General features: G+C 49.1%; 1 protein-coding gene across 1 annotated transcript in view; it reads left to right on the plus strand.

The window, feature by feature from the left end:
- The window catches only part of MMRN2 (multimerin 2), a 61,539-nt gene that overhangs the window by 28,443 nt on the left and 16,053 nt on the right, over window positions 1-17,043 (plus strand). The window contains exons 2-3 of the mRNA XM_090056555.1: window positions 4,966-5,088; window positions 7,968-8,074. Coding sequence (XP_089912681.1) covers window positions 4,966-5,088; window positions 7,968-8,074 — 230 coding nt within the window. The remainder of the gene's footprint in view (window positions 1-4,965; window positions 5,089-7,967; window positions 8,075-17,043) is intronic.

Here is a 17,043-nt window from a genome sequence, read left to right on the forward strand (position 1 = left end):
CTGAAGAAAAAGTGTCCATGGCTCAGTTACAATCCCCTGGAAATAGAGATTTTTAGAACACAAAGGTTGCATCCAGACGAGCTAGCACATGCCTGTTGCAGCATCTCAGAGCAGTTTGAAATGCCACAAGAGGCATGCTAGGAATGAAAAAATGTTTCCCAGGCTGCATATTTGCAACGTAGACTCTAATTTTGAGATTGGGAAATCCTGGTAGGAAAACAAAAAAACACCCTGAGAAAAAGTGGTGCTGAGAAAAAGCAACCAGAGTCTGGGTCCTCCAAAGAGATGCTCTAAAGCATCTCTATGGTTGCTGTGTGTCCCTACTACTCCAGCATGCTGCTGCCATGTGCTGGAGCAAGTAGGAGTGGGGCAAGGCTGCAGCGGTGGATCAGACCCAGGCTTTGTCCCAGGTAAGCAGGGATGTGGGGGTTGGGGGACTTTGGGTGGGTGGAGGGATTGTGGGTGGGGGGACTGCTCAGGAGGGGTGGGTCCCCCCACCAACCTGCCCCCCTGAATGGCGCACAGCCCCCACCCCCAGCAGCGGCCATCGGTGCACTCATGGTCTGCTACTGATAGAGCCCCCTGGTGGCATGGCTCAGCCTCAGCTGCCTGAGACCTAGCACTGCCTGTGCCACATAGAGTGGGCTTGGCTCAGCCCACTGGCACATAACTTTCACCAGGACCAGGCCACTCTTGCTGCCACCTGGGCTTCTGGCACCGCACACAAGAGCTGTGTGCCAGTGGGCTAGGCCAGGTCCTGCCTCCATGGACCCAGCCCAGTCTGACAGTGTGCAGGGCACATGGAGTCAGGGCCTGGCCTGGCTGGCAGCAAGAGCAGCCTGGTCTGGCCATGTGCCAGTGAGTGGGTCCATGTGGCATAGTTATCTCTGAATCTCAGATGGCTGGGGCCACACTGTGCTGCTGGAGGGCTCTGCTAGTAGTTGCCCATGAGTGTCCTGATAGCAGCTGCTGCTCCTGCTGTGATGGGGGGGGATTATATGCCATGCCAGGGGGTGGGCAGGGGACCCACCCCTCCCTAGAAGTCCCCCCACACCCACACACACAGTCCCTCCCACACAATCCACTCACACATCCCCCCCACCTTTCCTGCCCCAACCCCATATACCCCCACAAAAATCTCACACCTGGTGTGCCCAGCTACTGGACAAGACAGGGTGGGACCCACTGGCAGGAGCTGCAGCTGCAGGGGCAACTGTCACACTGCAGCCCTGCCCCATGCCCATATTGGTGCTGGGACATGCAACCCCAGACTGGGGGGTTCCTACTCCCAGTAACTACTTGAGTGTGTGATGGGTTGGGGGGAGGGGTGGGGGTGGCAGCATGGGTGTGTGAGTGAGAAATGGGGGGCAGGTGTGGGGAAGTGGTCTGGGTAGCAGAGGCCACCAGAGCCAGGCTTAGAACCTCTATGTTCCTGCTAGAGCAGGCTGTACAGGGGGAGGCTGGCCTGGAACGGAAGAGGCTTGCTCAGCCCAGTCCCTGAGCTTAGGAGGGTTTCCCAGGAATAACATGGAGATCACTGGGGCCTGGGCACAGGCTCAGGGAGCAGAACAGCAAGGGATGGCACTGCTTGGAGCCAGAAAACAGCTGGTGAGACAGCTGCAGCTACACTTATGTCTGGGTGCTAGGACGGAGCTGTTGCCAGGAGGGAGATAGTTAGGGCAAACATGGACTATGGGTCAGGATTGAGGCGCACTGGGGAGTCTGTGGATTGAGAGTGAGGGGCAGGGGAAGGGGCAGAGTACCAGCATATCATTGCCGTTCAGCACCCTACATCCTGGTGAGTGAAGGAGGCAGGGGCAGCGCAGGACTATGGGGCAGGTTGGAGGTAATTTTTTTCTGGGAGTGGGAGGGAACACATCCATTAGGCACTGGGGTGGCCTCGGCATCTACCTCAGGGTCCCAGGAAAGGGGATCCCTTCCCTCAGGACTCACTGGGGTGAGTCCCAGGGCCTCTGCATCCCCCAGATCAACAGAGGGAGGAGGCTCCGTTGTGGTCTCAGGGGATAGGCCCTGGTCAGCAGAATGAGGGGCTTCCTCCATGGGCTCCTGTTTGGGACTGTCCAGCAGCCCCAAAACCTCCTCCACAGGGATCACCCATTTGATCTTACCCAGGGGTGGGGTGTCAGACGCAGCTGGGGAGGACCCCAGAAGCTGGGCCGCTCCTTCCCCACTGTATGGTGGTCTTGGGAGGGGGGAAGGAGTCCTCCATGTCAGAGGGCTCCAGCTGCACCAGGGCCTCTCTTGCCTTTGCACCCAGAAGGGACCTGCACCCAGTCAGCCGTGGGGTAGTCCTCAGGTGGGCAGGCTCCAATAGGAGAAGGTGAGGGCTGGAGCAGCTATGATGGGGGCATGACTAGGGATAGGGGAGCCCTGCTTCCTCTCTCCCCTTGGTTGCTGCTGCTCTCCCCAGGACTCCACCAGTCTTGGTTGGGGGGAAGGGTCCTTTGAGTTCACTGGTGGATCATAGTTGTTGCTGTGGTGCCAGAGGGGCCCGAGGGGGGAGGGTTGCTGATGATGGGGGCACCCCTCTTGCCAGTGGGACCTGCAGATGCCCTCCCCACCTGGTCCATGGGGCACTCATGATGCAAGTGCCCCAGGACACAGCCAAAGAAGCACCACAGGTCCCCCAGTATATAGAAAATCCTCACCAGGACCCCATGAAAAGGAATTTCCAGGCATCCCTCAGCCTCCAGCCATGCTCCCACCACCAGCTGGATCCTAACCTGGCAACAGAAACAGTGCACATGGCGGAGACTGGGGGCCTCATCACCCCAGCGAGAGGGCCACTGGGGAGATAACTCTCCCCAGGGTTTGAAGCTGGGGGAGCAGGGCCCAATTGGGAATATAGGGAGGGGCAGAGCTAAGGACCATCCTGGTCCCCAGCTCTTTTAGAGGCTCATTGGGGATGTACTTGCCCTTTACCATGAGCCCCCTCTCCACCTTTTGTGTGGTGGCCTCTGAGGCAAGGAAAAAGACCCCCTTGCCATGAAGATGGGGGGCTGCCACTATCTTGAGGGCTCCCAGTACCTAAGCCAGGTCCTGCATCTAGGTCTTGAAGTGCAGGTTCTCCTGTTTGGGCAGTTGGCACTTCACCTCATGCCTGTGGGTGAGTCCTGGAAAGGGGGCCCTGCTGCCTAAGCTGGAAGGGCCAGTGGTGGAGGGTCCAGGGCTTAGGGTCTCCCTGCAGCTGCCTGTGCATAGCTATGGTTCCCACCCTGGGGGGGCCACATTGGTGGAGCCAGAGCTAGGGTCAGGGACAGGCTGAGTGCATGTGCTGGCTGGTCTAGTGCACCTGATCCCCTCAGGTGCTGGTGGCCTAGGTTTGGGGGCAGGGCCTTTCCCTTCCCACCCCCAGCTGTGGAGGAGGCTGAAGAGGAGCCCTCCGCACTGCCCTTACCCTTGCCCTTGCCCTTGCCCTTGGTCCCTGATAATGGGAGAGGGGACTTGGGGGCCCCTCCAGAGGGGGCTTGGCTAGGGGAGTCACACCTGCCCATGCAACAGAGGTTGTATGCTTCTCCAGCCCTGAAGGAGGTTGGTCTGACTGTGCCTCTGGGGTGGACACTATAAGGGCATTCATCCCCTTGGGGGCTTGGCTGGGATCTGCCCTCATAGTGGGGGCTGCTGGAAGCTCTGTGTGGGCATGCACCCCCACAGAAGGTTCCTGCCCTGCCATTATTTCACATGAGGACAGGGTAGACAATAAAGAAAAACAAAATTCACAGTGGAGCTGGTGAATCTAGTAGGGGCAGGCTGGGGTTGTAGGGGAGAAGCAGGATAGGGAGGAAGGAATAAAACCAAGAGGGATATGCTTTGAGAATGTGGGGGAGCAGGAACACACACAGGGGCTGGGGAAACTCGAGCTGGCTTATTCAGCTACACAACAAACACCAGGGTAGTGGGAATGGACCACAGGACTTACCATGCAAGGGCAAGACCAAACAGGGAAGGCTGCTGAGGCAGATGTAAAAGATGGATGGAGCAGTGGAGGGGCTTTGTTTGTTGCAGATCAGTCCAGGAGCCCCTCAGGCCTCCAGCCAGGCACTCAACAGCAGAGCAGTAGGCAGGAAGACAAAGCAGGAGCAGATGCAGTGAGGTAGCTGTGGGGGAGGGCAGGAGCAATCAGTCAGGGAGTAATCCAGTGCAGGTTTAGTGTCAGGTGATGCAAGGTGGTGCAGCAGGGAATCTCTCTGTCTTCTGAGAGGGGGAGCAGCAGCAGTGATGGTAGGAGCCGTCCTGTTCAGCCACTCGGTGTACTTTTGGTGAAAGTGGAGGTGACGGTGCGGAGTGGCCTGCCAAGGCAGCTGGGGCAGGCAAGTCACCTTTAGGCTCTGGCAGTGATGCTGGGGAGGGGCCCCACAGGCAGCACAGGTTCCCCCCAAAGTTTGTCCCCCAGCTGTGGTTTTGTGGTGGGCTGAGCAGCAGGTCAGAACAGGGTTGCAGAGGCCAGGGTGCAGTGCAGTGCAGTGCAGTGGGCCCCTCCCCAAGTTGGGGGCAGCAGCCTGCAGCAGAGGATTCCCCCAGGTGCTGGCCCAGGCTCTAGCTCCCCCTGGCTGCAGATCTGGGAGGAGCCAGGCAGGGTTATTTTACCCCAAGTGGCATAATTTGCTCCACAACAAAGTGCATGTATGAGCACGTGCGCTGAGGCAAAAAGCCCCGGCTCAAATTTGCACCACTTCTATTTAAGCTGCTGCAGGCGCACATGCTTGCATGTGTGGATGCACCCATAGTGTCTATAATCTGTGCTATATAAAAAAGAGCATGAGTGAGCTCTGTTTCTGCTTCCCCTGTCCTTCACCTTGAAAAGGATGCCCCATTAGCTCCCTTGCATTATTGTATAATGTAGCTTCCTTGCATTATTGTAATCAACAACAATTTTAAAAAAGCTTGAACTCCGAACTTCTTCCCTTGTCTGCCAAACTTGTTCCCTGTAATTTTTCCCTCCAGGAATTGGTGTTCTTACTTGCGGTCCCGACTGGTCACATACATAGCTACCTGCAAAAAAGAGAAATATGTTATTAAGTCCCAGCAGCCTTGTCTAAATGGAGTCCCAGACTGCCAGAAGATCATGTAAGTATCCTTGGTAAAGCCAGTAAAAGCAGACGTATGTTTTTCTTTTGGATACTGAAGGCAAAATTTTCAAAACTGCCTAGGAATGATATTTATTACATATATTTAGGCATCCAATTTAGAATGACTTCAACTGTGTTCAGATTAAGGAACATATGGTATTAAGGAATTCATTGAAGGCACTTCAGTGAGTAAGTGAAGAACACAAGTATCATTTAAAGTTGTAAGGAGTTACACTCCTAAAATAATCTACATACTTGTAACTGATCTGACTTTAACCATGAACGCTGCATGCCCCTGGAGGCTGGGGGGCACGGCGAGCCCCTACAGATGGTAGTGTCAGTGGTGGGGGTGAGTGGGGACTACCCACAGATGCTGCTGGTGGTGTCAATGGTGAGGGTTGGGGGGAGGGTGGCAAGCAGCAACTGCCCGCAGGTGCCACAAGCAGTGTTAGTACTGCTTTTGGCAGGGGGTGCACCGCCAAGCTTAGGGGGTGCACATGCACCTGTGTGCACCTCTTATGCATCACCAATGCTTTAAACACACAAAAAGAAAGGCTGAGGTCATTATTAAGAGCCTGGTCCTACACACCCTTACAAAGACTTCACTTTATGCAGTCTTTCCATTGGTTTCATTAGGATTATTTCACAGCGCATCAAACAAAATGAGTGCATAAGTATCTGAAGGGTTAGGGCCTACAGGTCTAGTGGATGCCATTCCATGAGAAGAGAGTGATTATTAAAATAATAATGGAAAAACCTTCATGTGGCAGGGCATTTGATGGGCCTGCCATTTTAAGAGGTAAGGCAGCCTGCTGAGCCACTGACAGGTGGGAGAGGGCTAATTGCAGAGCCAGCTGACCCAGAGAGCCAGCAGGTGAGGCTAGGTTTGCTCAAAGGAGCCACCTGATTGGAGGAGGGCTGGGTTTAGGCAGGGTATAAACCTACACCCTGAGAACTAGGCTGGCAGTAACATCTTGGGATCTTGTGTAGGAACATCACTCAGCAGGAAGGCTGCTGCTCTTGAATGCCAGCAAGGAGAATAACATCTGAAACATCTGGAGATTTGGGTAGGAACTGACAGCTGACAGCTGGAAGACTGACCCTGAGACTCTCAACTGGCCTGTGTGGGGCCAGGGCCTAAGAGGGGCTGAAGGGTGAAATAGACAATGGCAGAGACTGCCAAAGCCAGGAGAGCCTCGAGTTTTCAAGTGGCCTTAGGCAGCACCAAGGCCTAGGAGGGGCTGAGGGTCCTTGTGTGGTCACAGCCAGGAGGAAGGAGTCAAGGGATGTGCAGGTTAAGATAATGGTGGCTGGTGCTAGGCCATCTGATGAGGAGGGATGTAGGAAAGGGGTCTGAGAGTGAACTGGGGGCCAGAAATGAAGGACTCAGGTGGGAGACTGGGCCAGGGCCAGGGGGCCCAGTGGTTATCAGCCGAGGAGGGGGCATAGGACATCTAAGGGGGAGCCATGAAAGACTAGCAAGGTTAGGTAGGCCTGAAGACCAGTCCTGGTTAAGACCTGAAACTGCACCCTACTGGGGCTGGTTATCATGGTGGGGCAGCCTGCATGAAATGTCACGCATGGGCCACTCCAAGTAAAGGCAAGGATGGGGTTCCAGAAAGCCTCAGTTCCCACTAATTTGTGGGTTACCCCATGGAGGTAGGGTTGCCAACTCTGTTTGAATCTTTTCTGGGAAGTTTCATCACATGATGTAATGACATTAATGACTTTACCTCAGGAAGGCAAGTGCACATTACTATTACAATTTAAAAACCCACTGGACAACTGTATAAATCAGATTCAAGATGTAATGAATGTCCTATAAATTTGTCTCCCAGGTGATTCTCAGCAGTCTCTTGGAGACTTCTCTCTAATTCCTGGACACTGCAGGGCAATCCTGGAGGGTTGGCAACCCTATGTGGAGGGGGAAGACTAGAGGAGCAGATGCTGACAGAAAAGCACTTAACATGGAAGACCACATGTACCACAGGGGCCCAGTGAGGGCCCAGAGGAGACTGGGACCACAGGGACCCAGTGGCCCAGCTGGCCAGATGGGGCCTGAGGATTACAGTAAAGCCCTATGAGTGTAGTAGGACTGGAAGGGTCCAGCAGCCCAGTGAGGGGCCAGGAACAGAGTGCAGAGCTAGATGAGTCCAAGAGCCTGGAAAGCAGCTGAGAAATTGAAGAACAAAAGAGGTCTAGGACAACAGACCACACGAGGAGCTTACAGCTCAGACAGGGGCCAGGAGGGAGACTAAGGGGTCTGGCAGCCCAGGAAGAGGCTGTGAGAAGAGAGTGAGAGGTCTGAAGACCCAGTGTGGGGCTGAGTGAGACTGAGGGGTCAGAAGGCCCGAGTGGGGCTGTATCACCAACTAGTTGAACATCTGTAAGGGTGCCATCTGCAAGGCATGATGCATGGTGTAGGGGAGGTATAGAGCTATACAATTGGCACATAAGGCCAGGATCACAATCTGGATGGGTATTCTAATAAAACAAGGGCAGCTTTCTGCACTCTGTATTTTACCTAACATCAAGGCATGGCAGGAGAGAGCTGCCCAAAGAGCAGGGAATTTCAAAATTTTATTTTTGGGTACCCTACAACACTTCAGGTACAAGCAGCTGGGCAACACTGACTCAAGGGCCATTTTCTTGTTGGAAAATAAATAAATAACATATATATAAGAAAGAAAACAGGTGCGTGTGTGATTATATATCTAGATCTATAAATTATTAAATAAATAAAATAGGAGCTTCCCACAGGAGAGTGCTCCTATCACATGGAGAGTCAAAATGCTTTGCCAACTAGCATAGATACAGTTTAATCTCACTATAATCTGCTCCCAAATCTCTCTCTCTTTCTCTCTGTCAATTGTCCAGGTACAGGGCAACTCTGAAGCCAGTCTACCAAGTGAAGCAGAAGGTTTTAAATTCTTTGGACTGGAAGTGCTGCCCTGGCTATATCGGCAAGGATTGTAAACACTATGGTAAGGAGTTAAGAGTAGGTAATGGTGGTGCTCGAACACCAGCAGAACATCTCTTTGGGTTTTAAGGTACTAGGAACAAGAGATCAAAGCTGGTCTGAAACACTTTATTTCTAGTCTTTATTCCATTTCAGATGTCTGTGATGCTTTTAAAAATCTTGCTTGTGTTTTAAACTGGGAGCTCCCCTGCTGTTGGGGCATGGGGACATTGTCCCTGACCGGGCTCCAGTTGCAGAGCCTGCCCTGGCAGTAGGTAACTCCTGGGGGCAGGAGCAATCTCTTGCCCTCTACTGCCTGGTTGGCTGGGAGTAAATTTTCTCCCAGATGCCCATGTACATGTGCTGTGCTGTACTGTACAGTAACTACTCAAGTAAATTTGCTCTAATTATGAGTAAATTTGCAACCTGTAAATACAAGCAGCAGATTACTGTGCAGTAAGTGCCACCATCTACATGTACAAATGCTTACTGCACAGTAATTAGCGCTAATCTCTACTAAAGCATCTCATGTAGATGCGCCCAAAAATATATGGGAGGTGGTATCTTTAAAATCACTACTCTGTAATTTGCCTCAAAACAAGACCCACTAAACAAAACTGCCTGTAAACTGCAGTTGGTGCAAAATGGTATGATAGGGGTGCATCACTAGCAACACAACTCCAGAATCTGTATGGCCTCCCAATATTTTTCCAGTCACAATTTGAGGCATCTACTTGACAAAAACATATAGGTGGTTGTGCTTGCAGTTGCTCCTCAGCTCTGGAATTCCTTCACTCCTGAGGCCAGAGAGGACCTGGATATCTTTTGGAACTGCTGTAAAACCTCTTTGTGCAGGCATTTAGCAAACTAAGCTAGGCTGAAATATATTGTTTAGGGAGGTCTCTATTTTACCTTGATCTTCTCATTCCCTTTTAAGTTGTTTTGTTCTCATCACTCTCCTGTAAGTTATTCTGTCATCTTCTTGTAAACAATGCTGAGCCTTTGTCTGGAAGGATGGCATAGAAACCAAATTAATAAATAAAACAATCTCATGTTTACCTGAGACACAGCTGCAAAGGTGAGCTCATCCAGACAATGCTCCATTGGCCCCAGCTGGTATGAGTCTGACCCTGGCCCATGCTGGCTAAATACTAGCTCTAAGATTCTTAAACAGACTGAGCCATTGCTGAATGTAAATACCATTGGAGTTAGTTAATCCATCACTTCAAAGGGATCTGTGATGATTAAGCATAACTAGCCATTTTCATATGTGCAAATGTACTAAATAAAAATGTTTAGTTGCTCCAGTATGACTAATTGTTTATGAGTGACTGATTACCAGTAGTTAGCCATTTTTACTTTCTTGTATATTAAAAAAAAAAAAAAAAGCCCCCCCCAAAAAACTTTGCATGCCCCAGCAGGACAGCAAGAATGATTTTTGACACTTATAAAGGAGGACAAATAATACAAAAGTTCTAAGTGCAAATTGTATTCACTCTGGCCCATTCTGAGAACTGTGTGATTATAGATAAATGCTTACTGTATGGCTTTTTACTACAATAAATTGGAGTAATCTCTATATAAAAATCGCATGATGTATAGTGGAGTGCACTGTTTTGCCACTTAAAAGCGTGATGGGATCTGATTCACGATCCCAACAGTTGCACTTCCTGACATGCCACACATGCATGACAGGATGCATGATTTTCAGATTGGGAATTAGATCACAATCGCACCTTGCTAATGCAGGGGGAACCTGGGATCATGATGGCTCCCCCTACACCAGCAATTTAAAAGCAGGTGCCCACAGTTGGCTGATTGTCAGCTGAGCCTGGGGACCAAACTGGGGTCTACAACCATCCCTAGTGTGATCCCTGACCCCAGCCAAAATCAGCCAATTGTCAAAACCCTGCTGGACAACGCATACAATTTTTACTCATCCTGGCACACAGAGACCCTGAGGTAGGGCTGCCATAGCTCAAGTCCCAGGGCTCCCATGTACCAGGATGAGTAAAAACTGCCTGCGCTGCCCATCTGGGCGCTGCATATGGTTTTAAAAGTCCCGGAGCACAGGGTCCCTGGGATTGGGCTATGGCAGCCTGTTCCTGGAGTCCCCATGAGCCAGGATGGGCGAGTGAAAACTGCATATGCAGCCCAGGGGCCCATTGTGGGGAGAGCTTTAAAAACCGTATGTGCAGCTGGTTTTTGACATCACTGGGTGCATGGGGACCTCAGGACCAGGGAGAATCTCCTTGAACCCAGGGTCCCCAGGTGCTGGGGATGTCAGAAAAATATGCATGCAACCCAGCTGCATGTGGGGTTAGTAAAAGCCTGGGTTTCAACGAGCCTGAGATCAGGGAGATACTCCCTGATGGTAAGCTCACTGCACCCCACTCCAATCTGTCCCTGGGGACTGGGCAGAGTTCCAGAGTTCAGGGACTAGTTCTGCCCCTAGCTGAATTTGGTAGGCGACAGCTGTGTCTGGGACCCAGGGGTTACCTCATACTGGATCCTGAGTATTGGGTTCTGTCATGGGCCAGCCCCAACCAGCCACACAATCATAGCTTGTAAGGGACTGAAAGGGACCTTATAGGTCATTGGGTCCAGTTCCCCTGCACAAAGCAGGAAAAGACAACTGTGGTCAAATGACCTCAGCGAGGTGACTGTTCAGTCTCTTTTTGAAGACTGCCAGGGTAGGTGACTGCACCACCACTGGAGAGAGTTTATTCCACAGTCTGGACACCCTGACTGTGAAGGAGTTTTTCCTGGTAACTCCAGGCCTAATCAGTTTAAAGCCTGATACAATTGAGTCACAAGTTTATTCAACACTGCATGTGAAATAATTGTGTGGCTCATTGACGGTATTACCATGTCTTACGCTGACTTAAATGTGTGTGTGCCTGGATTACTATTAAAGGCAAGATTAACATGTTAATAACATCTTAAATGTAACTTGTCAGGAGCCTTATTTGCACATATTGCCAAAGAAAGGCTGATCCCTTATTGTCACAGAATTATCTTCTGTGTTTTGAGCCAAGAAAAACTGAAGAGTATCCAGCGTTTTGTGAACATCAGTGGCTTGCAGGTGCTATGGAGGGCATAGGGCAGTCACTTTTCAGCTGATAAATTATCAGTAACAACTTCCATTTTTGCTTAGCACATGTCCACATTTGGAAATGGCTCATTATACTAAAACAGATAACGGGTTACCCAAAGTGTTTTGTGTATAGGGATTTAGTGCACCAATCAAAGAGGTCATAGCAATAAATTATCACCGTGACAGATTAACCAGATTTCACTGTTATATTTAAAGAAATCCCCATATTCTCCATTTGCAGCAGATACAGACAAGATTATCAGAATCACAAATAAGATGGATTTGTTTGAAAATGAGGATAAATGCTTATTTTGTAACAAAAGCCTTAGTGTGGCTTGTGGGTGCATGTTAAACTTCAGCTACCTGCCCAGGGCTTCAAAAGACAATATAGGGCATTTGAGCTGCTTTACCAACTTTCCTGTAAAATAATGTGTTCCTATATTTTTGGAGGTGCATCTTTAATGTTCTGGAGCTACAGCCCCCCCTGCACTCCCCCCCCGCCAATCTTATTGTGCGCCTCAGGCTATAGAAATCTCTCTTCCACAGTGACTGCATGACAGATCCCATATAATAAAATAAGAAAAAAAAATATTATGGTTCTTTTTTCTAGATTAGATAAAGATTCATCCCTGCCCTGTAATCAAACATTCTGGTTTTGGTTTGCTCTGAGTTAAACTGGAAATTAAAGCTACTTTCTTAAATTATTATCAGTCAATTCCTTTTACATCAAGCAGGACACTTTGGAATCCCTTCTAAGGAAGTTATTCAAGCCTTCTAAGGCTTTTGACTGATGCATGATTTATTTGATATCTACTTTAGGTTCTTGAAGCATTTTGCTTCCAATGTTAACTTCATAAATGTACCAGATTGCAACTACGAAGTCTTGCACAAACTTTGTGAGCCATTAATTTGGCATCACTCAAGTTTTGGTTCTCTCTAGGCTTGAATGTTAAAGCATCATAATCTGGTACTGAGATACACGATTCACATCCCTTTTGCCTTTCCTATCATGTTTTATAACAAAGGTGTTACAAATAGGTTGGCCACACGTTGACCATTATATTTGGGCGCTATGCTGAGGCTGCAAAAAAATATAAACAGCTTGTATGAGAAAAAATAAATACCATGGTTTAAGTGAAGAAACTCACAGCATCACTCAGTTTGAGATTCAAAGGCTGTGTCCAGACGAGCACAGATGTGCAGTATGTGGCACTGGAGATGGGTCTGCAGCACCACACACCATATATGCTGGTGTTCCCCTCACTGCTACCTTGCAGCGTTGGGGGGGAGGGTGGGAATTCCTTTGTGGGGAATTATTTAGATATGTTCTTTTATCTCAAAGTGCTCTTTTCTAAGAGTCTTCAAGTTTAAAAAAAAATCCCATTTTGGGATTAATAGAAATCATCCACTAAACATGTATTATCTATTCTGTACAGCCTTATTAAATCAAAAAAGACTTCCCTAATCAGAGAGTTAACTTATCATTAATAGAGAAAATCAATGCTTTCTAAATTCCTTCATATAGGATAGCTATATTTATGTATAGGATAGCTGTATGAACACACATTGCTGGTTTTTCTTCTTTTTTTTCCTCCATGTTGCACTTGTACACTAGGATGCTATTCCTATGTGAAATGGAAAAGATTTTCAAGTTTAAACAGCCTTTAGCAGAAATAATAAACAGTCAGCTGAAGTGGAAGGGAAAAGGCAGTCCTACTTTGTGTTTTTCCCTTTGAAAGCTGGTGTGAAAATGGAATGTTGAAATTTTTTTCCATTGCCTAACAAAAGAAAACCCTGGTGATTTGTTTGCATTGGATTAGCATTTCTATGGAAAGACTAATTAATGGCCACTTGGCAGGAACAGTCAGAGAATCAGTACTTTCTAAAGCTTCCTCCCTCTTTCTTGCACTGCACTTGCATCAAATTACTATTGCCAAGATGCATCCACACCCACCCTGAGAGCTACCTCGGTGGCAATTTTACTTGTTTGTATCTTTCAGACTGTAACAGGGTGGCCTCCTCATCAGGTCTCTGCCAGCTGCCCTGCTTCTGGGGTAACCACCTGCTTCGCTTGCCTAGGTGGAAAAAGATGAGAGTTGTTACTAAGGTGGGAGGCTACCCATTGCTCAACCTTCTGACAAGGGCCTTAATGCGCACTCTGACCTCCCCTTCAAGGTCCCATGACTTGCAGATGTTGCTCTGTGTGTGTTACCTCTCCAGCCTATGGCTGGAACAAACTGGGCAGCTGTATCCTGCTGCCCCAGGGGGCTGTTCACACACCACCCCACTCTCACCAGGGTCCCACTCACGCAGCTGGCTCTCACCCAGCCTCTTCCATACTGCCCTCTTGCTCAGGGCCACACTCATACCACCCAGCCTCATCTGGCTTCCGGCTTACATCTCCACATGTCGATCAGCCCCAGCGCAGTCTGTTGGGTGTCTCCTGCTACCCTCTAGGCCTGTGCAAAGCAACTAGTATTTGCTTCAGATTTGGATTCAGCAGACAGTGATTGAGTGTGGTGATTCTAATCACTGTCCCAAATAGATTCATCTGGATCTGATTTGGAGGTACAGCTGCTGCTGAATCTCCAAATCAGCCAGGCCCATCCCCCAGCCTGGCAATGACTACCCCGCCCAACCCAGCTCCCGGCTCTTTGGAAAAAGAAAGCCTCGGCTTACCAGGTGCTGCCTGGTGGGGGAAGGGAGGGTGATCCCTGATGCCCCACACTGCTTGGGGGGCTCTGCACAAGCCCCCCCATGGATGCCCCACCTGGGCCAGCTCCAGCCCTTTAAGAGAAAAGAAAAAACCCCGAAAAACCCCCCAGACTCACCGTTCCTGCTGCTGGGGGGGGGGGAGTGATCCCCCCACCATATGGGGCACTCCGGACAAGCCCCTTGAAGCCCCAAGGCCACTGCAGGAGTGGTGAGTCCCAGGGCTTTTCTCATGTCCACCCTCATCAGGCACCTGGCTCCTGCCTGTTTTCTGCCCTTAAAGTGGCAGGCACTAAAGGTGCCCTGCCACACAGACCTATTGGAAGAAAAAGCCTCCTTCATTAAGAAGGTTATTTTCAGTTGTAGGAAAACTCTCATTTTTGTTGAACAATCATTCACTAACAGAAATTATGATGTGTTAGTTGGCAGCAAAACTGTTGATTTCAGAAATACTAAAAGTGCTTGAGTTTGCTGTTATCACTTTCAGCCTTTCTTTTGATACTGAGTCCAAAAAAGATGTTTCTATTTTTATAAAAGATAGATGTAGCCTGCAGAATCACCTCATCCAGCCCCTTGTTCTGGCCCTACCTCCCCTTCTGCATGCCAAATCCAGTGGCTGCAGCTCCCATTCCAGCTGGTCTGGGACTGTGCTGCCAGCAGCACCTGCTCTGGACTGCTTGGAAGGGGCACTGGTCCAGAGTGGGTGCGGCATGCAGTGCATGTCGCAGACCACCCAGAGTAGGCACTAGATCTGGCATGGGTCCCTCATACCTAGCAGGGAGGTCACTGTGGGTTCCCCCATGCCAGATCCATCTGTGCTGGGGCCTGGGCTGTGTGTACCATCCACCCTAGACCAGCTGGAGCAAGTGTTGCAAGTGGTTTATGTCCTGATCTAGCCAGAGTGGGCACCATGTGCAGCACATACATGGATCCAGTATGGGGGGGAGGGGCGAGGAATCTGTGGGCCCAATCTGGTCTGTAGGGTCTGCCCCGTGCCAGTTATTTGGCCCTTAAAGCCAGATGAGTTTGACACCGCTATTTTACACTGTCACCAAAGACCAGAAACCAACTATACATACTCAGACACAAGCAACCCAGGAGCCCTAAACAAACAGTTCCCAACCAACTCATCCAAACAGAAAGTCCTGCCTGTTGTTTGCTGTTGTCCAACAGTCAGTTCCACAACATCATCAATCGGCCAGCTTTAACAGCAAACACATACTGCTAATGAATAATAACTGCTTCATATCTGTGAATTTGCTTTTTTTGCTGTTTCTACCTTCTTACCACAATAGACGGCCACTTACTTTACCTCAGGTTTACCCAGTCCTGAACAGTGCTTACTCTGTGGAACCCTTGCTGTTCACTTTTTTTATGCATATGCTGTTATGAAAGTGCTGTTATAAAATAAGGGAACAAGCAAGTGCATGGCTGACACACACATGCATGTTGACCCTAATCAAAAGAGGAAGGTGAAGTCCACACTACATTAGTCCACACTACATTATTACAGTGAAATAACTCTGCTTTATATCTGAAGAAGCTACAGTCAAAGGTTAAAAAAAAAAATGTTTTGAGGAAGGATTTTTCTTAAAACCTTCATTCCCCCCCCCCACTCACCTGTCCAAATAAAGCATTTAAAAATGGGAGGTTTTGTTTCGAGCTTGTGGCTTTGACTCTTATAAGAAGACTTAGTCCTTTAAAGCAATGCACATTCTGTATATGTAAAACTCATATTCATTCTTCTTCTATTTATACTGTTAGAAGAATTCCATGAAATACAAGTAAATGACTGAAGCAGAATAGAAAGCAAATACAACTGTCTTCTCTTTAATTCCCTCTCCACAGATTAGCATTAGAACTGAGATCAGTGGCAATGTGTATGAATTCTTAGTTAACTAGAGAGCCAGCATAAGGAATTTACAAAGATTAGTTTTTAAGTTTTAAATAAGAGCATGCTATGAAATTGTTAAAATGCATGCGGTAGATCCAATTTTTAATTAAATGTTAAGGGCCAATTGATAGTTCATCTTAGCTCATTTCTTAGGGCACTTGTACACATAATGCCATTATGCGACACATTCAGTGACACCTGAAGTGGGGGGGAGCCCTGGTCCTTCCCTTCACAGCAGCAATGCCCCCCAGAGCCACCCAGGTGGGCTGCTAGTGGGCCAGGTGCTGCCTCAGCTCAGAGGCAGCACCCAACCCACTAGCAGCCTACCCAGTTGGCCCTGGGGGGGTGCCACTACTGCAAAGGGAAGGACTGGGGCCCCCTGCAGCTCAGGGCCCATGTGGTCCACCAGCAGCTCACCCCCTGGCCAGAGGAGAGCCAGGTAGATTCTGCTGGGGAGAAAAAAAAGGTGCCTGCTAAAGGCAGAAGCGGCAAGGGGCCCAATCCTTTTTTTCTGCAGAGACTGCCCACTTCTCCCATGGCTGGGGGGCAAGCTGGCAGCTGCATCTTTTCAATTTGCAACATTGCAAACTAAACTACATCCAGATGTAGTTTAGTTTGCAATGATGCAAAGTCATTTAAAATCCCCCGAAGTCTTGCATGAGTACGCTGTGATGCCATTAAGCCACACAAAGTGACATATTCATCACATGTACATGTTAATGGCATCAAGTGTACAAGCACCCTTGAGGATTAAACCCCCGTCACATGTACAAGTGCCGCCTGAGGTCAAATCAGCAGCAAGAATAGAAGACTTTATTTTTGTATTTCCTTAGCTGCACTGTAAGTGTATGTGGTACTGCAAGAATTGATCCAAACAAGTAACAAGTTCACTGCCCCCAAGAACTGATTATCCAAAAATCTATTCCTTAATCATCTGGATACATTAGGTCAGTGATTCTCAACAAGGGTACCATTGCATCCTGGGGTTTCTTGAGATCCTTTCAAGGGTGTTGCAGGGTGCTGAACAATGTTAGCAGTGCTAGGTATACAAACACAATTCCCAAGATAAACCTGTGGCAGAAAGCCAGCTTGGTTTCTCCCCAAAAATCTCTGCCCTGTGACAATGTGATTAAAATCTCTGCCCTGTGACAATGTGATTAGATGGGCCAGCACAGAGGAGTCACACCTCAGCCTGTCTCTTTAGGTAACCTGAGCTGGCTGCATTCCTGAGGGAGGGGGGAAACCTGCTCCCTCTGCCTACGTGACTGGTATCGGCTATCTGGGTAAGGGG

Source organism: Crocodylus siamensis, chromosome 7 (assembly GCF_052110815.1).
Source record: "Crocodylus siamensis isolate JL-2025a chromosome 7, ASM5211081v1, whole genome shotgun sequence".
Lineage (NCBI taxonomy): Eukaryota > Metazoa > Chordata > Crocodylia > Crocodylidae > Crocodylus > Crocodylus siamensis.